This window comes from Brachypodium distachyon, chromosome 2 (assembly GCF_000005505.3).
Source record: "Brachypodium distachyon strain Bd21 chromosome 2, Brachypodium_distachyon_v3.0, whole genome shotgun sequence".
NCBI lineage: Eukaryota > Viridiplantae > Streptophyta > Magnoliopsida > Poales > Poaceae > Brachypodium > Brachypodium distachyon.
This window is the reverse complement of record NC_016132.3, coordinates 12,019,215-12,041,515: the sequence shown is the minus strand read 5'-3', so window position 1 is coordinate 12,041,515 and position 22,301 is coordinate 12,019,215. Positions and strand designations below refer to the sequence as shown.

Here is a 22,301-nt window from a genome sequence, read left to right as displayed (position 1 = left end):
TTAAACGCCAGTTATGTTTTGGGGGCCCGTCTGGCTGCAGCTGGCATGATAAACAACGTTTTTGCTTTTCTTTTCTTTTGAGCGAAGTAAACAACGTGACAGACCCGCGATAGACATCGAAATGGGCCACGATGATTATACTTATTCCATTCCAAACATAGATGAAATTTTGCAGATCCTAAATTCCATGAGAAAGAATCAAAGAATGCTTTTTCAGGACCAGATGGCTTCAATGTGGTCTTTTATCTAGCAGCTTGGGATTTGATTTGTGATGACATTGTCAAGATGGTAAGGAATTTTTTCAGCTCAATATGATGCCCCAAAAGATCAATGAAACTCACATTACTTTAATACCTAAGGAAATGGTTCTTGTTTTCACTCGTGACTTCAGACCCGTTAGCCTTTGTAATGTTATTTATAAAATCATTTTCAAGGCTCTTGTCAACAAACTCAAAAGCCATCTCCCTGATCATATTGACCCCATGCAGCAAGCTTTTATTAAAAGTCGGCGCATCACTAACAATCTCATCATAGCTCAAGAGATAGTTCACTCCTTCAGCCTCTCCTAGAACCATAAGGCTTCCATGCTCAAAATAGATTTAGCCAAGGCTTCCGATCGCCTAGAATGACACTTCATCCAGAGAGCGCTTCTACGTAAAGGAATGCATGGTAATTTCATCAATCTCATTATGGCCTGCATCTCTTCGTCTACCTTTTTCGTTATCATTAATGGCCAACCTTTTGGGAGATTCTCTGGCAGCCGCGAAATAAGACAAGGATGTCATTTATTGCCGTACCTCTTTGTTCTCACTGCTAACGAATTGTCTATCTATTTACAGGAAGCTTTGCAGGGTAGACAACTCAGTGGTATTTCTCTAGGTCCACATTGCGCTCCTATTCATTCTTTAATGTATGCAGATGATCTTCTGATCTGTGCTTAGGCAACTATTCATGAAGCGACAAACATCCGCCAGATCATTAATGACTTTTGTCGTGACTCGGGCTAGACCCTCAACTGGAGCAAATCTGCCATTCTTTTCAGTAAGAAAATGGACCCCAATCTTGCTGCTCAAATTAGGAATACTTTCCCTGTTCAAGACCTGGACAACTACACTCTTCATTTAGGGCATCCTTTAATCCTTCCAGCTAAGAACAGATCCTATGCCTACAACTTCCTCATTGACAAATTCAGTTCCAAACTTAATGGTTTCTGAAAGGGCATTTCGATCCCTAATGAGTTTTGGTGTTAATGACAACATAACTTGTGGACTAATCGTGCGCCAAGTGTTTTCAGATTTGATAACTAGTGTTGTGACATGATTCATCGCCCTCAAAAAGGAAAGAAGCGTATAAGGATTTACGGCTTTTTATTTTATTGAGTCGTAGGAAAATCCGTACTATAAAGAGGGAGTCCATTTTGGAAAGCTTTAGGTGAATCAACTTCACGTACACAAATCTACTAGATTGCACCCACATAAAGCCTAAACCCAGTTTTGAGTTGAGAGTTGTCGTTATCCTGCTTTGGCTGTCAGACTTTTCCAGTGATAGCCGGTACTACCGCCTAATTAGCCGGAGGTTCCGGTGGGCGGAAGTTCTGCCCTGGTGCCGGTCTGGTACTGAAACGCTACTGGAATCCTACTGCGTAAAGCGGCAGGAGGCCGGCGGCAGGGCGGAAGTTCTACCCCCTAGAATTTCCGGTCCACTACCGGCTTGGTACCGGGGTTATTGAAATGTGTCCTAACGGCTAGATTTCGATGGGGTATAAAAGGGGTTTCGTCCCCAACGGGTTTCTAGTCTGAGCACACCCAGTTCATCCACATTCTCTCACTCAAGAACACCAAGAACTTCAAATCTCGAGATCTCTCTCCCTAGTGCATCCCTCAAGCCAATACTTTGAGGAAGGGTTGAGAAGAGCTCGATCTAGGGTTTCACCAAATCAAAAGTTGATTCCCCTCGTTTTCCTTGGTGGATTTTGTTACTCTTGGGATTTTGGGATCCCTAGCCGGAAGGTGTCTCTTCAAGCACTCCAATCTTGTGAGGAGGTGTTTGAAGATTTGGGAAGGATCCTCCAATTTAGTTGTGGATTCGTGCCCTTCTCCTTGTTTGTAAAGGTTCGGCATTCGCCTTCAAGGAAGCCATTAGTGGAACTCACCTCGTTTTTGTGGTGTTGTGAGAGCTCATCCCACCTTTGTGGTGTGGTGAGTTGGAGAATAGAGTGAGCCTTCGTGGCGTCTCTCCTTTTGTGGTAGAGCACTCCTCCAAACGGAGACGTACACCGATCCCAATAGGTGGAACTCCGGTGAAATCTTCGTCTTCCCGTGTGGAGAATTTACTTACTTGTTTTACTTCATTGTCTATACTTTGCTTCGGCTAGTGCTTCGGCTATAGCACTTCATACTAGGGTTGCATTCCTTTTAGAGAATTTAGTGGACCCTAGGATTAAGTGTTTGTATTTTTCAAGAAAAAAAAAAGAAAAGTTAAATTTGTTAGTCGCCTATTCACCCCCCCTTCTCTAGTCGACCATACCGATCTTTCAGTTTCAAAGCCAATCGTCTCTCCCATGCTGGTAGACTCACTCTAATTAACTCGGTTTTTTCATCCATCCCTGTCTACGACATGTCTAATTTCTTTTTTCCCAAAAAATTCTTAGCTAAACTCACATCAATCATTAGGAATTTCTGGTGGACAGGTGTTAGGGAAGGAGGCTCAACCAAACCTCTTTGTCTCAAAGCCTGGGATGACATTTGCAAGCCCAAAAAGATGGGTGGGCTAGGAATTAGATACATCCAGGCCATGAATAAAGGCATGTTAGTCTCTTCGGCCTGGCGTATCGTTAATGAGTCCAACAACCATCTTTCGCTCATCCTCAAAGCTAAATATTTTCCAGGATCCTCCTTCTGGAGACCCAATTGCGACACTCCGAAATCAGCCTTTTGGGCCTCCATCTCCAAAATAAAACATATTCTTTTTGACTCCTGTTTTTATCAACTCAGGATGGTAATAGCTCGATTTGGAGTTCCCCTTGGTTCCCTCTTTGGAAAGATATCCATGATTATCTTAGAATTCAGGAAAGACCTTTCACTTACCCGGCTAAGGTTAAAGATCATTGGTTTGATAATTGTAAACTCTGGAATACTAACTTGATTTTGCAGCTTTTTGATCAGCCAATGGCGGATGAAATTCTCAAAACTGCTATTTTACCAGGAGATGGAGAAGATATTCTTTGTTGGAAGCATAATGCCTCTGGGATTTGCACCGCTAAAGAATATTACAAATTATGTGCTCAAAATCTTCAACCCTCTGCTTCTCCTCTCCCTATTCCTCAACAGGATCTTCTGCTATGATGGAGATTTGGAAAAAGCAAAACCCTCCTTCCTAGGATAAAGACTTTTGCTTGGCGCCTCTTTCAGAAAGCCCTTCCCACAGGTAAAAGAGCAGGTAAAATCTCTAAGCATATTTCTAAAAACTGCATTAGGTGTGGAGCGATTGAAGATGAAGTTCATATTTTCTTCCTCTTCCTTTTGTGAGAGCTGTTGGTTTGCCTCTCCTTGGTTTATCAGGTCTGAAATTTATGCTCTTCAGCACAACTCTATCATAAACATTCTTGCTGCTATCACCCAATCTGGCCATCCAAAAGCTTCTATTCAAAACATTTTCACCTTTGTCTGGTGCATTTGAAAGTCCAGGAACAGTTACCTCTTTAACAGAAAGGTCACTTCTCCTCTCCAAATTTTTCCAAATACAAAAAGTTTACTTGCAGGTTTGGAGCTGGAATCTGCTGCAGAATTGGATAATAAGCAGAATCTTTTGCAGTCTCACTCCATTCCCATTTCTACTACCCAAATTTCTCATTTGCAAGGTTTTAATGTCTACTCAAACGCCGCTTGGAAGGTGCCTGCCGATGGAAATGATGCTTCAATTGCAGGTCTTGGTATCTTCATAGACTCGCTGGATGCACAAAACAGATGGATTGCTCAGATTCAAGCAACTTCTTCCCCGGTCATTTCAGCTCTGCAAGCTGAAGCACGAGGAGGCCTCCTGGCTGCTGATATCATCTCTCGCCTTAATCAGTAGGAAGCAAAACAAATAACAGATAATCAAGTCCTGGCACTCGCCTGTCAACAGAAGGATGTGGACAACCACCCAGGGCATTGGTCTATCAGAGCCTATCTCTCGCAAATCATCGAAATCCACTCCAGGTTGAGCACTAGGATGATCTATACTCCCAGGGACAATAATATTGTAGCTCATCAACTTGCTAGGGCAGCAAAAAATAGGAAGAACATCAATCCTATTATATCATGTACCAATGAACTTCACAGGACTGTAGGTTGTCCTTTAAGACAACTTTGTATCTCTCAGAGCTCTGTTTTATACAGGCTCCGCCATGTACTATGTTGTTAATGAATAAATCTCCTTTCTTACAAAAAAAAAGATATGATCTAGATTTGGATGAATTGAATTTGATTTTCACATTTGGGTTGCTATCGAACGCAATTTGAACTGACTTGCCTAGTTCGTCTTCCGTAACTGGTTATCACACGAACTAACTTACCCAATTTTAATTCATCTTACGTTTAATTGGTTATCACACACAAAGGATGTTTCCTTTCTTTCTTTTCGTCTTTGGAACTTTAGAACTCCACCCTCTACGCATCACATTAATATAATATTAGTAAGTCCTTCTCAAAAATCAAAAATTAATAAGTCGACCAAATGTCTTTTTTTTACATCAAGTCACTGAATATTATTCAGCGTATATAGATACAAAATTGTTGGATATTAGAGTGATGTAGTGCGTAGATAGACAAATTAATTTAGCAAACACGCATTCCTAATACCAAATGGGAACTAGCTCAGCTGGGAGCCTTCCATTAATTGCATGAAATCACACTTATGGATGAGTAAACGGAGGAAGTAGACTGAAAAATAGAGATCACAATTGAATTCGGTTGGATGTCAATTCAGTTTCAAACTGCACAGGGCATCATTTGTAAATTCAGTTGGCTGTCAATTCAGTTTCAAACTGCACTTGGCATCATTTATAAATTCAATTCGATGTCAATTCAGTTTCAAACTGCAAGTTCATTTTACAAGAGCAACACAAGAAGTTGAAGTACAATCAGTAACACGATTGCAAGTTCATTTCCAAACGGTGCAATATTCAGCACTCATTATTTTCAAATAGTTCTTTATGGTAACAAAGAGAATCACAGTCTCACATTTTTTGTCCAAAGGTGCAGTACGTTTGGCACCGTACTTTTTTTTTACTAGGGCATCATTTGGCATGAAACCAGACGGCAAGCAAATTTAGAGCCAGTACTGGAGTACATGATGTGCTTTTGGACTAGTACCTCAAGTTGTTCATGAAGACGTTTCTGAACTTCCATCTGAAGACGCTGGGGTTCAGTAAGATCCATGCTCCTATATAATAAGCATATTTTTATGTTAAGGCTACAAATAACACAATTCTAAATTCGTTTCGCTGCAATTCAGTTTCAAACTGCAAGTTCATTTTACCGCGTGCGGGTGCGAGCCAAGGCCCATGCAAGGAACCAAACACGTGCATTTTTGCAGTTCAGATGCGGACCCAAGCCCATGCGAGGAACCAAACATGCTCAAAAGAGCTGCTATGGTGACATAGCAAATGGCTACCATGGTAGGAGAAAAGAGCTCGATGACGGAAGGATAGGATTGGCTCATCCTCATCATCTTGTGTTAGTGAAAAATGTTCATTTCTAGGTCGATTTATAAATACTCCCTCCGTCCCATATTAAGTGACTCAAATTTGTCCAAATATGAATGTATCTATACCCAAAAAGTGTCTAGATACATGTAATATTTCGTCACTTAATATGGGACGGAGGGAGTAGTTATTTCTCAGTCGACAATCATAGCCATCCGATAAAGATTTTTTTCATTTTTGTACTTGTATGATTCTTGCACGAATATCAATGATTTGATCAGACGGTCGTTAGCATCGGAAATAGCAAACCGAAAAACAAATGGCAGGAAAGGGGCGATGGTTTGGTGCTTGCCACGTATGTGCTGAGCACCGTGATCATTTATAGGAGCAGAAAGCCGCGCGGCTCATTGCTGCCCTTTCCGGACCTATATGGCAGGAGAAATTTAACAAAATGTCACCCATTTCTTTGTACCTTGTTCCAAATGCACATCTTTCCTTGTAGTAGACAAAATAGTACACCTTTTTTCTCACTTGTTTGACCTAGGCCCACAGGCAATTTTTTCTGGACCAAAATACTGCCATATCCTCCCGTGATATATTTCTCATTTTCTCCCGTCGCTACGGAAGCAGGAACAGAGGAGGGGGTAGGGGACACTACCGCCGCCCTTTCCACCTGGACCTGCAGAGGCCGCCACCGCCGTCCCCTACGAGCTCTCAACCGTCGCTGCCGCCCGGGCCGGGGGAGGCCGCTATCGCCCGGGGAGGTTGCTGCCACCACTCTCCCTGATGAGGTCACCATTGCCGTGCTCGCCGTCGACGTCGTGCGACGCACACGGCTAGACGATTCTGAAGGCTGCTTCTAGCTGTGAAAATGGTCAGGCGCGGCTGAGATTGATGGATGTTGTTCTGCTCCATACCTGTAGGGTGTGTGCCTCTTATCGATTCAACCACAACACATGAAGAGGCAAGGGTATTTTGGTCCAGTGCCATGTGGGCCCAGGTCGAAAAGTGGGCCTCAAAATAAAAAATTCTACTTCCTCCGGTCGGTGCTTGTAATATTTCGACAACTGGTACCGATTGGAAGGAGTAGTTTTTTTAAAGATAAAAGAAAAGCTAGTTTGTCGATGTGAGAAAGAAAGGTTGGCTATTCTGTCACAAATTTCTCAGATGCCAGCTAGGGCTACCTCTGCCCCTCGCATCGCAGCCACTCTTCTTCCTCCCCCATTTCCCCCCAGATAGAGCCTGCGTGATCGAGTCACCCGCCAATCGATCCCCGACCATGGCCTCCTCCGCCGTCGCCTGCCCGTGGGATGCGCTCCCGGAGCACCTCCAGGAGCGCATCGTCTCCCTCCTGCCTCTCACGGCGCTCCTCCCTGTAGCCGCCGTCTCCCGGGCACTCCGCCGCCTCCTCCGCTCCCCGGCCTTCCACGCCCTCCTCTCCCCGCACCGCCTCGACGCCTTCTTCCTCCTCTCCCCGCGCCACGCCTTCCACCTGCTCACCCGCCGCCTCCTCCCGCTGGCCGCGTCACGCCCGCTCGATTCTTCCTCCCCGCCCCCACCGCTCGTCTCCTCCGCCTCCCCATCGCTCGTCGTCACCGCTGCCTCGCTCCAACGCCTCCCGACGCTCCCCGACCGCTCCTATCTCATTGCTGTCATAGTCCCACGCTCCTCCTCCACCAGCCACAGCCAGGAATACACCCTTGTCGCCGTCAGCACGGGCGCGGCTGTCCGGTCGTACACCCTAGACTCCGCTGATCCCTCACCAAGGTGGGAACCCCGGGGCGAGCTCCCACGGCCATTTGCGCTTCTTGGCAACGCTGCGATCGCCTGCGACCATTCTCTGCTCTACGTGCTCGGCCGTGGTCCGGATGCTCTTCTCTCGTTCGATCTCGTGACGGGGCAGTGGATGGTGCCGCCGGTTGTTATGCCGCACGGCCTTACAACAGCCCACCTGTTTGTTTTTGAAGGGCGGCTCTTCTTGGTAGGTGGGGTGGAGGCGTTTGGGGTGCTGCAGCGGGTGGTGGTTTGGCAGTTGGACAACGACGAGGCAGCAGGATGGATGGAGGTAGGCACAATACCTGCAGAGGTGTTCGATGAGTTGGTGGCAGGCAGGCATGGCAGTTTCTGGCACTTTCAGGCTGCAGAAAGAATGGGGATCGTTTGCCTGTACAATGCTGTGGACGGTAGGCTGGTGATGTTTGATGTGGTGGATTGTGCATGGACAAAGCTGCCACGAGTGTCTGGCCTGGATGCAGAAGAGAGCCGCCAGTGGTTTGGGCATGTCTTGGAGCCGGGCATCGAGCTCTTGCTGGGACAACGCTGGCCGTGTTTATGAGGTTGTTCTCTTAACTTCCATGCTTCAGTGTAGTTTCTGATACTGAGCAAGTCCAGGTCATGTTCCCTGATTCGTGATGCAAATATCTCTTTGTAAGTACGAATAATTAGTTCTGCTAGTTGTTTGAATGAAAAACAGAACAATCGTATATGTCGCATGATGCTTCAAGGCATTTCATCCAAGTTGTATCGTGAAAGAATCTTTCAATAATTGAAATGCTGTTCAGGATTTACAATGGTGGTCCATATCAACCAAGACACACCGATATAGTTTCTGGGTTAAGTCCCCAAAGTGATAATCATAGACTTCCCTTATGTTTTCCTGTAGGATTTAGTGTCAGTGCACACTTGTCTATCCATGTTTACCAAAGAGTGTGAAGTTTTGTTCCTGGTACGCATACGGTTTTGTGAATCATTTCTTTGACATGTATCTTGGTGCTACTTCTTCCATTCATTAGTTTCTGTTTTTGTTTCCATGAGAAATATCCAACTTGAAGATTCCCATCATGCGAGTTTGACGCAGTTGGTTAACAAAGACTAAAAACAATCCCAGTATTTGCATATGCTGTTAAGTATTTTATTACTATTTGGCAGTTAGCAAGAGTGAAAGCCCCTCAACATTAAGTGGCACTGTTCTAAGTGTCTATTGCTGTCAGGTTCCAAGGAATTGATTGAATATAGTCATCAAACAAGGAACTCAACCATGACAAACCTTGCTAAATCAGTTAGCTCTTATTAGTTTCTTGATGTATTTTTAGTAATCTTCTCCATTCATGGTACTGAACTCTCTGTAATGGCCATTTAGTCATTTCCTTGTGGTGAACATCCAAAATTCTGAACTATTTACAATGATCCTCTTATTCTGATCCCTGAGAGAAGATTCCTTGCATCTAGACTGGCTAGCAGTCATGGTTGGCCTTGGCGGCCGCTCCCCTCGGTAGGTCATGTCTATGAGCCGTGAGCACTGGATCTAGTGGTATACTTTTCTTGGTGAGTCAATACTTAGGGGCTCTAGCTTCAGACATCAAGGCTGAAATCAAATGCCTACGCCATTTATACCAGTTTTGGTTTCCTGTGGTGAGATCAGGCATTGGTGTGTGTATTGCTGGGCTTTTGCCTTTTGGTGTTGTTACCCTCTGTTGAGTTAGTTAGACATGCATGGTTCTCTTGTTTATAGTAGACCTACTTTCCTTCTTGATGAGAGGATTTGAAAAGCTTTTGCAAGTTCCCTAAAAAATATGGGCAGCGATCACAATTTTGTAATATTATTGTTTTATTTATAAATAAATTGCAGGAGGACTTTGTGGTTCAAGTTACATTTTTAGAACAGTATTGATGTTCAAGTTACTCTTTTGGAAATTATGTCTTATTTTTGGTCATTGTGCTGTATACCAAACATAGAAAAGTTAATCTTACCAAATGGTAGAACAAATTGACATGTAAAAGGCTGAATTTTCACAAAATTTAATCTGAAAACAATTTCAGATTAAATTACTAAAGGTTGTAGTCATAGCATTGGACAAATTAGAGTTCTTGAGTGGGAGCATGAAAACTGTTGTTGTTTAGTTCTTGGGAATAGTATCCCATTTGCTTCAACAAACAGAACTATGTGTACCAATCCTATTGATCACATGAGGAACATCTGAAACGTTGTGTGTTTTAGTATAATATAAAATGATGCACAACAATAAGGACAAGTGCGTTCCCCTTTTGCTGTAAATTATTTTAATCAAACATTGTAGTGGTTCTAGATAGAAACGGTACAATTAATTGCACCACCAGATTATGACGAGATAATAAATAATAAAGTATGATTGTTGTTGTTTAGCTACTTCCTCCGTTCCTAAATAGATGATGTTTGTTTATTTTGCTCCATCTCCTATATGCAACCTTTATTGTTACTTTTTAAAAATATGTATTCAAATATATTACAAAACATATGTATTGGGAAACTAATTTTCATGACATGTCTAATGATCTCTACCACACCAACCTCAATAGAATTTGCTGATTGGTTGTGAAAGATAAAGAAGTTTGGCTGCACACTTTACAGTGTTATCTATTTTAGCGAAGATGTAGTTTTTTACTGTAAAGTGTGGACACTATATTAATTTTGTTAACACAAGATACACACACTGCCGCAGGAATTCGACAGTGACAGCATCACTGAGGTCACACACAAGATACCCCAGGGATTATTTGAGCACTGCCAATAGACCTTTTTATCAGGGTGGGCAAAAAAAAAATTTTGATGGCTGTGATGGACTTGGTGCGTCTACAGTTCTTGCCACCGTAGCAGAGACCGTCACGTCTGCAAGATTCACGTTTGATATAGTTATCCGCGTGGATTGCTCAGCTTGAGAAAGCAGAAGAACATTGCAGCAAAGGATCGGAGTGGCTAAAGCTCGGCACCTCAGCAGTGGCCTTGTTTGTCAGCGTAGCTAAAAGCTCTACAGCTAGCTGATCTATGATGTGTTAAAGCACCGTAAGTTTGGTAATTTTAAATAATGGGAGTAATAAAGAGATTTATCTAGATTTGGTATTTTTTGTTTACTATGAACTGTCAGTTTACTGCATAAGGAGGCTGCCCAAGTTAGCCATGATATCAACCCAGTATTACTGTAATCATACGTTGTAGTCTATGCATTTTTCCTGCATCATAAGTTCATAACCATGCTAACTATATCGACTATGATCAGGAAGCCCACGCTTCATACTGTTGGGTGTGTATGGGATTATTAGGAGACAGTGCAGGGCCAAGAGAGTTTTTGAAGTGATGGGATCGGAGTATCTGCACACAAAAGGAAAATAAAGCAGGTGGTTACGCCAGTTTTCTAAACTCCAAGAAAAGAAGAGCTAATGGATTGCATCATATCTGAGAACCTAGAGAGCCAAGACATCCAGACCATGCCCAAGGAGACATCATATTTCTTGAAATTGAAAAACTCTGGTCATCCGACAGCATTGCCGAAGCACTTGTTTGGACAGTCCAGCAATCTTCATGTGTTGATATTCTGCAGGTGCACCTTTAGTTTTGCCTCCCCTCCTTTTGCCAGCTGCAGTAACCTAAGATTTATTTTTATAGAGGGATGCAGAGATGAAGTTGCTGAGTTAATCAGCAAAGGAGATGAGAATGAAGCATGACGGCTTAGGACATACGGATATAAACTGGGATTGGATCTTATACCTGTCAAAGATTGGTACTGATGATTGAACTTGGGAAGTTAAATCTAAAGGCTGCAGGAGCAAGTAGGTTTGCCCCGGACATGACTAAGCCTGAGTTGACATGCTTATGTAATCATCAAAGGCTCCGCGTGATTGGTTCTACTTTCTTCACTGCAGTACATGACCCATTCGTGGGAATGCGGAAGCTCGAGCTTCTAGGCTTATCTAGAAATAATGAAATAGAAGAACTTGTCGGTCGCGAGTACACTGAAGGTGCTTGTCCTTGATGGTTGTGTTAGGCTGCAACATGTTGAGCCAGAGGCTCTCTCCAAATCATTGGAGTCATTCAGTTTTGATGGATTTGGACAAGCATCCAGGTGGAAGAATTTGCTGCAGATGCCAGAAAAGGAACTGCGGCGTAGTGCTTGCCTTATCTCTCTAGAGGGTTGTGCCTGACTGAAGAGTATATTTTTGCGTGGTTTGCCAAATGGAGGACCCGAATCTCTGATACAGCAATCAACTCACGAGACTTTGAAGATATGGAGATCCACAAGTTGAGTCTGAGTGGCTGTGAAAACATGCGTATGGTCGGCTGCAAGTTATCCATCGGTGAAGTTCTCTGTGCGGACACCGAGTGAAGGCAAAAAGTTACTCCCTCTGATCCTGGATGGTGAGTTGGTGACTGTCAGTGGTCTCATTCCTACTCCTAGGAGGATACAGCTCATCAGTTTGCTCATGTCGTGGCTACATTCCTATGAGGCTTCAGGTTTGATCGGACAGAGAGATAGAGGCATTGTGTTCCGCATTGGTGACACTACTGGAGACCAATGTGGAACTTTCTGGAACCAAGTTCCTGTAATTTAGCACTATTGATGAACTGGCTCTTTCGTCACGCACCTATGAGTATGTTTTTGATAAGGTCGTCAATAAGGAAACTCACCCGGACGCCGAACGGCATTTTCGTAGTGCAGTGGTTTCATTAGGCAAATGTCACAAACGTCCAAGCTAAAAGAGGAGCCTGCACCACAGCATGATTAACAATCTAATGTCGAAGCTCTGTGTGCGACATCAATTGCCAATATCGGTTATGGACAGCCATGATTGGACATGGTCGCCACAAGGACATAAACAGGGTTTCGCGAGATAAAGAGCATTTTCAATGGGCTACTCTAAAGTTATCTCAAATGTACTACGTAGGCAAACGGACATCTTGGCCTAAAAATCAACTCTCAATGAGCTACCTCAAATGGACATCTCTATTGAGCTAATAAATGAAATACCATCAGTGCTCTATTGAGCGAATAATGAAATACCATCATTGCCACTTTGACGGAGATCTGTGGTGAGTGTGACGGTGGCAGCGGTCTATGGTTAGTGCGGGAAAAAAAATGCATGCTCTCACCAGTCACGACCAAACATGTGTGGCAGAGCCTTTGAGTGATTGCATGTATAACAGCTTGTTTGACACCCATCATTTGGCTTGGAATCATGTAATTCATTTACAGCTCGTTTGGTAACCTTCAATTCGTTTCGTTTTGTTTTGTAGAAATAATGAAATAAATTTTTTAATACGATTTCATTTACTTGAATTTGAATTCTAAATTCAAAAATCATGTTTCTCTGCCACATGGATTTGTACAGTGAGAGATAATTTTAGAGAAATTATGACTTTTAGAGAGAAACTGAGATTACTATAGTGTGATTATGGAATTTCATATTGAATTCCGATATCCAATTCCGCGCCAGCCAAACAAGTTGACTTTTGAAATCCAAAATTAATTCATGGATTCTAGGCCCAAATGTTGGATGCCAAACGAGCTGTTAGATTTTAGGACTCATTTCTTTGCTTGGCACTATTTGGAAATAAATTGGAATTTCATGGAATTGCACCCATACCTAAACCCAATTCCTCTCTAAAACCTACCAATTATCTTAACTTGTCTTTTATTCTACAAATCCATGTAGCAGACAATCATGATTTTTGAATCTGGAATTCAAATTCAACCATATGAAATCCTATCAAAATTTTTGATTTCACTTTCATATGTAGATCATATGTTACTTTCATACCGGAAAGGTTTTTGAAATACGAATCCAAACGATATAATTTTTGTAGCACGTACCCATCAAATCATTAGCGTAATGGTTGTTGGTCAAAGTAAAATCTCAAAATCTGTGCTTGTCTTTTTTTGGGAGTATATGAAGTGAGGCCTGTTTTTGTTTTTCTATTTATTCTGTCAAATCTCTTGACGGAGTATTTCATCAAAGTGACACTGAAAGTTAAAATTTGTGCCGAATGAAAAAGACCAGAGTAGCATGCCCAGTTGACCCGTGGTCTTGGCAGCCAGACCTCATATAACGGAAGCCCAGCCCATTCGCTTCCCCTCCCAGAATAGCAACCGTCATACACGAACACGAGCAAGGAGCAACTCGCCTCCGCCGCCCAGCCGATCGCCATGGAGAAGACGAAGCATCAGCGGGAGATGGCGCTCCTCCAAGCCGCCTTCGATGGCAACCTCGGCCTCATCAAAAGTAACCCTCCTCCCCGTCTCCCCTCTCGCTCTTACCAAAGGAGATGGCTAGGGCTAATTTTCTCTCTTATTGCTTGGTGGTAACTGATCACGACTCGATCGGCTGCGGATTTCCCTTTTGTGTTGCCAAGAGATGGCGCGGGGGCTGGATGGTTCCGGGCGCGGCGAGGCGGCCGTCGTGGCGGCGGCGGTGCAGAGCTCCACCGGGAACGGCGTGCTGCACTTGGCGGCCATGGAGGGGCGGGTCGACGTCTGCCGGTACCTCGTCCAGGACCTCTGCCTCGACATCAACCAACGGAACAACACAGGTTCAGTTTACTGCTTCACTCTTGCTGCTTTTATCCATACTAGTACAGTGCCCGTGTTTTGCCACGGCCGCTTAAACACGTGCACACGAAAATTCATGTTTATACAAAACATCACAATATAATTGGACATTCAATCAAAATGATCTCGGGGCCGATGCTAGCAGCTGCGGCCACGGACATGGCACCCAGTCCACACTGCCCGCCTGCCGGCCGTGGCTGGCGTCAGAGCACGCGGTGGTGCAGTGCACGAGGAACGGTGGATAGAGCCGATCAGCCTTGAACCCCTTTGCTCGTCTCTTGCACGATAATCTAATCCGGCGCCGACGCGTATCGAGAGCGGTCACCACAGGGAGGTGCTGCGCGGGCAGTTGAGTCGGCGGCGGCGGCCCGAGAAGGCAGCGCTGTGGAAATAGGAAAAGGAAGGTTCGATGGAGTGTAAGGAGACACGAAAAATCAAAACATGCACGGAAATTGATGCACCGCGGACGACGACGAAGGAAACCTTCATGCTTTTATTATTAGGAATAATATGGCCGGTTAGATCTAGGCCTCAAATTTGATTTTATACTTACGTACCTTCTCAGTATGGATTGTTAAAATCAATATATGCAGGCACATTTTCACATTAGTTGTCACCATATACCTTAGGTGTCTACTGTATCAGTACCAGCAAAATAGTGGTCAGTTGATGCAAGGAGAGTCATTTGGCACTGCATTAGGATTACTTAACTTCCTATATATTTTGCAGGCAACACCCCACTGTTCCTATCTGCCTTTTTTGGGAGAGCTGCTGCTGCAAGGTATCTTCTTGATCATGGTGCTGATGTGACGTTGACTGGTAATGCCGGGTCACCTCTCCATGCCGCTGCAGGGAAAGGTCTCTCCGTTCCTTACCCGCAATTCATACTATTGGAGCTCGGGTGATCAGTGGGATTTCAGTGTAAAGTGTGCTTGTCTTATTTAACTTCTTCAAAATTCTTTTGCAGGACAATGTGAAGTTCTAGAACTTCTGCTCTCAAGAGGAATCAACGTGGATTTAAATGCTAGGTGTGGGACACCGTTGCATACGGCTTGCACTCATGGTCGACGGGGCACAATGAAGATTTTGTTGGACAGCCATGCAGATGTAAGACGGCAACAGTTTATGGGCTGGTTTTATATTAACATCTTTACCTTGAGAAATACTTATAATCCAACAAACGTTGGGCTGGTTTTATTTCTCTTGCGCCTTCTGTTTACAAGTGTTAGAAATTGATTCATCCACTTTCCACAGCCTAATAAGGTTTTGAACCTTGATGACACCCCATTGGAGATGGTCATAAGATGTTTTAATCCTACTGACAAACTGGAATGCGTGAAGCTACTCATTAAGGTCAGTAATCTTTCTTGTCATGGATCTTCCTTAACAGCTCATTTGGTACCCATCATTTGGGCCTGGACTTCTGGAATTCATTTTGGATTCTAGAAATCGACTTGTTTGGCTGCCGCGGAATTGGCTACATGAATTTAGTCTGAAATTCCATGGAATCACACTACAACTAACCCCAATTCCTCTCTAAAACCATCATTTCTCTGGAATTGTCTCTTATTCTACAAATCCATGTGGTAGACAAACATGAATTTTGAATCCGGAATTCAAATTCAACCAAATGAAATCCTATCAAATTTTGATTTCATTTTCTTTCTAACAAATGAAATGAAATGAGGGCTACCAAACGAGCTGTAAGTGTAATATTCGGCTGCTGCTTCATTTTCTTTGGCACAAGTTTCATGTCGATGATATCTTAAGCACCAATTCAAAAGATGAAATGGAAATTCATTTAAACAGGCTGGTGCTGATGTGAATTTTATTGGCTCCAATGGTGCTACTTACGTGATGACAGCAGTTGATCTTGGCTTACCTGGTATTTTGAAGTCCTTACTAGACACTGGCACTAATCCCAATATTTCAGATGATGTGAGTTTTATTATCTTGCTTTGTTAGTGCTGTCATGATATAATCTCACGCATTATGTGGTTGTAGATATCTGAATTTTATTTCTCCATGGGGTCAAGTTGGGCTTTAGTCAGTTGAGAGACTAGATAATCACCTACAGTTCTTTTAAGTTTTAACCAAGCGTACCCATGCTGCCTGGAATACATAATTCTTGCATGAAGAGAAAACTCAATGCTTTAGTTAAGCGTGGCTGGTATGATGATAAGTGCTCTACACAAAAAGAAATAAGTAGTCAAGCCACTTGCTTAGTGTATGTTATCAAGTGAGTACTGCACTTCTTCCTGACGTTAATTTTTTTTTATGTCTGACCATGCAAGACATATGTACTAACTCCGATCCATAAAAGGTGTCTCAGATTTTGTACCAACTTAGTACAAAGTTTTACTAAATCTCAGACACTTATTATGGATCGGAGGGAGTGCCTCTTTTTGATCTTCAACTTTTGTGTTTTGTTTTTGAAGGGTGGCTCTTACTCATTATCATCTTGAATACCTGAACCGTTGTAGATTTTAATAACTTTCTGGAGTATATTTTAAAACGTGCCACACATTTTCTGGGTCATATACTGAACGAAAAAAACAAAAAACGATTAATTGATTAAGTGTTAGGCTTAAGGAGGAGCTTAGGCTTTCCTCCTAGATTGGCTTACGGCCATTAGTTCTTTTCTTTGATCTTTTGTGGTTGGTGTCTCATTTGTAAATTTCTGTAAAGTGTTTTCATTACTTATTAATATAATTTATACTGTTGGAGCATCTCCTATAGTTTCCTTAAAAAATAAATTCTTCATAGGCTGCTCAAACAAACAAAAGATGATCTTTTGCAAACACATTTAGCTCCCTACATGTGGATTTGTGTTTTGACAAATTTATGCAATATCAGAAGATTAACATGTTAAGCTTTATTTTACAAATTCTGTTTGGAAGGATACATTTGTCCATGTGCAATAAATTTGTGATTCTCTGCTAAGTCCATCTAGTCATCTGTTTGAAATGCCTTTAACTTGGGATCCTATTAGTGATGTTGATATACTTTGCAACTATAATTGTGATTTATACCGACTATAATTAATCTTGAAACTAAGCATCTATTCTACTCTTGCAGTTCGGTAGAACTCCAATTGAAGTTGCCGCTCTTCGAGGCAGGGAATTTGTTGAAATGTTATTTCCTTTAACTTTTCCTATTTCAACATTTCCGGATTGGAGTATTGATGGAATCATTTCTCATGTGAAATCTTGTGGTTTGAAGCCGAGGGTATGTATTTCATCGATACTCAGTTGTCATCCTGTAATATTATTTCTCATTGTCACTAGTCTCCCATTCCTGTGCATTTCTGCCCTACATATGCTTGCTAATGATATTCACAATAAATGAAAATGGCTGCTATGGTGGTGGCATTGCCTAACGGTGGTGGCATTGCCATTTCCTTCGGTAACCATGGTCTGCAGATGGCTGCTATGGTGGCGGCTCTGCCTAACGGTCGATGTCGTGGTTTGGACTTGGAAGTCTCTATGCACCCTGTGATGATTTGCTCCAGGATCCATGGTTTTGCAGATGGCTACCATGGAGGCGGCATCCTCCTGTAGGAGATGGCCGTGATAGAGGGTCTGTGTGTTGGTTGTGTCTTTGTTATCCGAGAATCCGAGCTTTCGCCTAGCCCTACCCCCCCCCCCCCCCCCTCCCCTTGGCAGTGGCATGTTTTTGGTCGCCTTTTCACTGATGATCCCCCCACCCCTCCACTCATTTCCCCTCATCCATGTTGGCTCCTCATGATCTTCCCCCTGCCGCTTTCCGGTTGCAGTTATCTCCATCGACTTGTTGTATGGCACCCTTCATCTACACTCCCCGCTGGGCAATAACCTCCCTTCTGGTGGAGATATTATCACTAGTGGTGCTCTCTGAGATCATGTCTCACCTTTTTCTCCCCCACTCTTTGGGCTATGACCTCCCTTTCGGTGGAGAATTTGTGTTCTTTTGATGCATGATTGTTGAGCTTGAGTCCTCTCCTGCTTCTTCGGCAACTCCCACATTCCCCCAGGACTATGCCGTCCTTCCGTGGTGAGCTCTGAAGTCGTGGTATTGGTGAAAGTGCAGCTTCTTTGTTTGGTGCCGAGTGGTGGGCTTGACTGTCGGTTTCGGTGTGGCTACTTTGGAGCTTCCATGGCGTCGCCCTGGTTCGTGATACCTTTGTGTTGTCTTCTGGCATTGGTGCGGCCATTGACAGCCTCTCTCCTCCATGCTTGTGCTCCTTGTTCAGGGTTATGATAGAACCGGTGCTGTATGCAACCGCCTAGATGCAAGTAGTTGTTGTTTAGGAGGTTGTTCTTGTGTTCCATTGCAATCTTGTACTTGGTTTTTGTATTTTTATTGTTCTTGCTTCAGCAAGATGTATTGCCCCTCGGGCTCGTTTGGGTAATATATTCAGGTGGGGAGACTTCCCCCCCGGCGATTCCTCAAAAAAAAAACAATAAATGAAAATGTTATATACCAGTGCAGCCAGAGTTATGATATGATGTTGTCGTTGTTGTTAATGCCTAGATGCATCTACTTGCTGGTGTTGTGACTACAAAAATTCTATGACCAGGATAAGTATCAGTGTGAAAAGAAAAAGGCTGAGCTGAAGTTACACGCTAAAGAGGCTTTTAGGTGAGAAGAATATTTGATGGCAGGAGAGCTGTATACCAGTGTTAGTCATCTCAGCCACGTTTTAATTGGGTGAAGTCTGTTCCTATTTTTTAGAAAAAAACATGTGTAAACATTATATTGTAGCTCTGTTGACACCTTATTGGAGTTCCTTCTAAAGCTATATTTGTTTGGTAAAACTTTAGATACAAAGACAGTATGATAAAAGTAACTTAAGTTCAGTCATTGATTAAACTTCCATATTTTTTACCCAGTAGACTAGTTTGCTACCGTTTCCTGTTTAGATATGTTTCCATGATTTACAGAAATATATGGGGAGCAATTTTTTTCCTAAAAAAATGTAATCATGTAATTTTCATGGGTTATTTAAGATGATTCTAAAGGTCTTACCCTTGTTTTGATCATTGGTTTTGCTTTTCTTTCAGTCACTATCAATACAACAGATAAATGGGTGTGTCCTAGCTAGCAGTCGATATAGAAATTACAGGGCTAAAATATTATAAAGAATATGTTCAACAATACAACAGATAAAAGGAAATTCTTATGTGAAGTTAGTTTAAAACTTGGCAAATGGCTCTTTGACACCATTTTTTTGTGGACTTTGCCCAAATAAAAAGCTGGATCATGTATTTGCTAGGTACTTAATTACGATTTGCTGCGGTCTCTAAAGCCAAATTTTGCCTTAAAACTACTGTGATACTCAATTACGATTGCAATAAAAATCTTGTGCACCGTTTGAAATTGGGGAACTGTAGGCAATGCAAGTTGGCAGTATGGAAGATGATGATAATGCAACCCTGCTAGCAAATAGGAGTCTCTGCATGTTACGCTTGGGAAGTGGAAATCTTGCTCTCTCCGACGCTAATATGTGCAGAATGTTTCGACCTCGTTGGCCCAAAGCCTGTTACAGACAAGGGGCAGCTTTTATGCTTCTGAAGGTAAAAAGAACATATAAACTCAGTACGTAGTTGCGCTGGCTTTTGTGATCATGGAATTGATCGTTTGCTAGCGTCTACATGCAGGACTACAGCAATGCACACAAGGCTTATGCAGATGGTTTGAAGCTGGAACCTACAAATGTTGATCTTCAGAGAGGTTCAAGGTAATTCTTTCATGTTATATTGGCAGCACGAGTTGTTTGCTACTTACATGCGGTACCTGGCCTGCTGACAGGTCAATTCATTTCTTACAAAAACCAATGTAACTGTTTGTTCTCATGGAGTAAAAGCGATTTATCTGTCTTCTTATAGGCATAGTTCAGTACATGGATAAAATGATGATCTAAGCTCCAGAAGGGTACCATGTGGATTAGGCCATTAGCACCTGTTTGTATTTTAACAGTTGCAAATGCAGCTTTGGTTTGCCCCTCAATTAATTTGAGAAATTTCTCAGATGAACCATACATTCTTGATCTTCTTTGTTTGTTATTACGAGAGTGGCTGAACAAAAAATTGTCCAAATGGTTACTTAAGATATATATCGTTTTCCCTTTGTTTGCTATTACGAGTGTCCGGACAAAAAGTTGTCCTAATGCTTAAGAAATGTATCGTTTTGCCTTTGTTATATGACGGAGTGTGGCTGAACAAAAAGTTGTACTTAAGAAATGTGTCGTTTTTTATTGCAGGGAAGCCTTGGAGGCAATGGAGAATGCTCGACGCGCTGAAGAGTAGCATGACCTAGCTTATACGCTGTCAGATCTGTTTTGCTGGTACGCTGTCAGATCTGTTTTGCTGGTAGCTCCGGGATACTTCATTTATCCTTCTTTTGTTTCGTGTTAAGCTTCGGCTAGGTTCTAAGATAGAAAGTGTTCAGATTCCGCAAGAATGCAGATCTCTTCTGATTTTGGAAACCTTTTTATTATCATTTTCTAATACCACCCTGCATCCATCCTTGCTGTTCATCACTGTAGATTACTGTTTCTACCTATAGTGCGTGGCTTTCAAGTGGCTGTCCAGTGGGCATATTTTCCCGCGTACCATTCGTCTCCTATAACTTAGGCCATCCGCTTCGGCTCTGTTTGCTAGCCAACAAAATGGCCCATGATGCGTTTGAGTAGAACCAGAAGCCTTTGGGAGCACATATGATCGATGTTGGAGGAGCCTGATCAAAATGCAGTTGGAAGAGCTCTATGGTCTTGTACCTTGTCTTGTCATCGTTGCATGATGACCTCTATCATTCTCGATCTCATTCTAACAACGTACTCCCAAAGGCTACAGCCATACTCCGGGAGTACCTCGCTGTGATATTAATAGGTGTGCTTTGTGCAAATAAAATAAAATAATACTCCATCCGATTCTAAATTGTTGTCGAAATATTACATGTATCTAGACGTTTTTTAAGAATAAATACATTCATATTTGGGCAAATTTGAATCAAAAATTTAGAATTAGAAGAGTAGCAGTTGTGTTTCTAGAGCAGCCTACAGCCACACGAGCCTAGCTTGTTGTGTGTGCATGATCTAAATTGATAAGGTCTGCTGTTTGCACATCTGTTTTCGGTACTAGCTGAATGTTCAATACCTTTCTCCGAGCAACACTAAGCAAATTTTGACGACAAGGTTGTGGTACGATATCAGGATGTTACATTTTCTTGCATTTATTATCCTAAGAACTTTTGTGCATGCTTCATTAGACATAGCATATACATTGGTATACGTGTAAGATTTTTTTTAGCAAAAACGTGTAAGAAAGTTAGAGCCTCAACTTACCCATAATTCTTTTCAGAGACAATTACACAAAACTACCACAATTGAGACAGCCTTTTAGAAAAAGTATCTTTTTCTAATTTTTTTTACAAATCACAACCGTTTTTAGCACAGACGTACTTCCACACACTTATTAGGCAGCTGCGCACTTATTAGACAGCCGAGTGAATTTTGACGTGAAACCTAACAAGGGGGCCCACATGTCGGTGCCACGCTGGACAAGCTCGTGCCCCTCTTCCCGCCTCCGCCTTCGCTTCCCCTGACCCGAGGGGTGGAGCTGCTATAGAACCATTGAGACCCAATGAAATAAGTAATTCTTTCATTAATCTAGTGTTAGTTCTGCGTATTAGTGAAAAATTACGCTATAATCAAAGGGATTGAACCCAGTGATCTAATTCTCTAGCTTCGCCACTGCCTGACCCGCGCCTCCACCTCCTCCTCGTAAAACTCTGGCAGGACGAGCTCCCGCGCATTCATCAATCCCTCTTCCCAGACAGAACAAAGCAACCGCGAAACCAAAGGGAGTTCGACGAGAACTCGAGATGGACCTCCTCGAGGGGTGCCTCGACGATGTCACCTTTCGCGCCTAGTCCCTCCTCGAGGTCGCCGTGGCCTGGACCTGCCTCGTCGCGGCCGCCGCCGTAGGTCTCTGGCGCCGACGGTCCTCCACCGCCGTCGCCGGTCTCTAGACGTGCTTCTTCTCTAACTCCGGCGGGAGCGCTGCCGCAGCCGATCTGCCTCCCCGTGGTCCCTACTCCTATCCGCCGCCTACCGGAGCAGCTCGCCGCCCCCGCCGCCCTCGGCTTTGATCCTCGTGAGCCCCAGCCGCCCCGCGTCGGAGCACGACCACGGGCGTCCCTACCTCGCCACCAAGGGACTCCTCCAGCGCCGCAACCACCCCGGAGCCATCACCATTCGGTTCCTCGTGCTGGCGCGC

General features: G+C 43.2%; 2 protein-coding genes across 6 annotated transcripts; both read left to right on the top strand.

The window, feature by feature from the left end:
- The first annotated feature begins 6,819 nt into the window (after positions 1-6,819).
- Positions 6,820-12,721, top strand: LOC100824593 (F-box/kelch-repeat protein At5g43190). Of its 2 annotated transcripts, XR_002963570.1 has the most exons (3): positions 6,820-8,022; positions 8,349-8,411; positions 10,165-12,721. XR_002963570.1 is itself a non-coding variant. In XM_003567686.4 (2 exons), the coding sequence occupies exon 1, from the start codon at positions 6,966-6,968 to the stop codon at positions 8,019-8,021; it is 1,056 nt and encodes a 351-aa protein (XP_003567734.1). In that variant the 5' UTR covers positions 6,822-6,965; the 3' UTR covers position 8,022; positions 10,165-12,721. The 2 variants fall into 2 exon arrangements, 1 of the variants encoding a protein (XP_003567734.1); XM_003567686.4 differs by lacking the exon at positions 8,349-8,411 and having other exon boundaries at positions 6,822-8,022.
- Positions 12,722-13,558: 837 nt separating this feature from the next.
- LOC100836132 (ankyrin-1) lies at positions 13,559-20,560 on the top strand. 4 transcript variants are annotated; one of them, XR_002963569.1, is made up of 11 exons: positions 13,559-13,717; positions 13,848-14,024; positions 14,773-14,901; positions 15,011-15,150; positions 15,298-15,396; positions 15,853-15,981; positions 17,122-17,271; positions 18,602-18,663; positions 19,416-19,598; positions 19,683-19,762; positions 19,911-19,988. XR_002963569.1 is itself a non-coding variant. In XM_024459600.1 (10 exons), the coding sequence occupies exons 1-10, from the start codon at positions 13,642-13,644 to the stop codon at positions 20,328-20,330; spliced, it is 1,209 nt and encodes a 402-aa protein (XP_024315368.1). In that variant the 5' UTR covers positions 13,559-13,641; the 3' UTR covers positions 20,331-20,560. The 4 variants fall into 4 exon arrangements, 3 of the variants coding, with proteins under 3 accessions (XP_024315368.1, XP_024315369.1, XP_024315370.1); XM_024459600.1 differs by lacking the exons at positions 18,602-18,663; positions 19,911-19,988 and adding an exon at positions 20,285-20,560; XM_024459601.1 differs by lacking the exons at positions 15,853-15,981; positions 18,602-18,663; positions 19,911-19,988 and adding an exon at positions 20,285-20,560.
- The last annotated feature ends 1,741 nt before the right edge of the window (positions 20,561-22,301 follow it).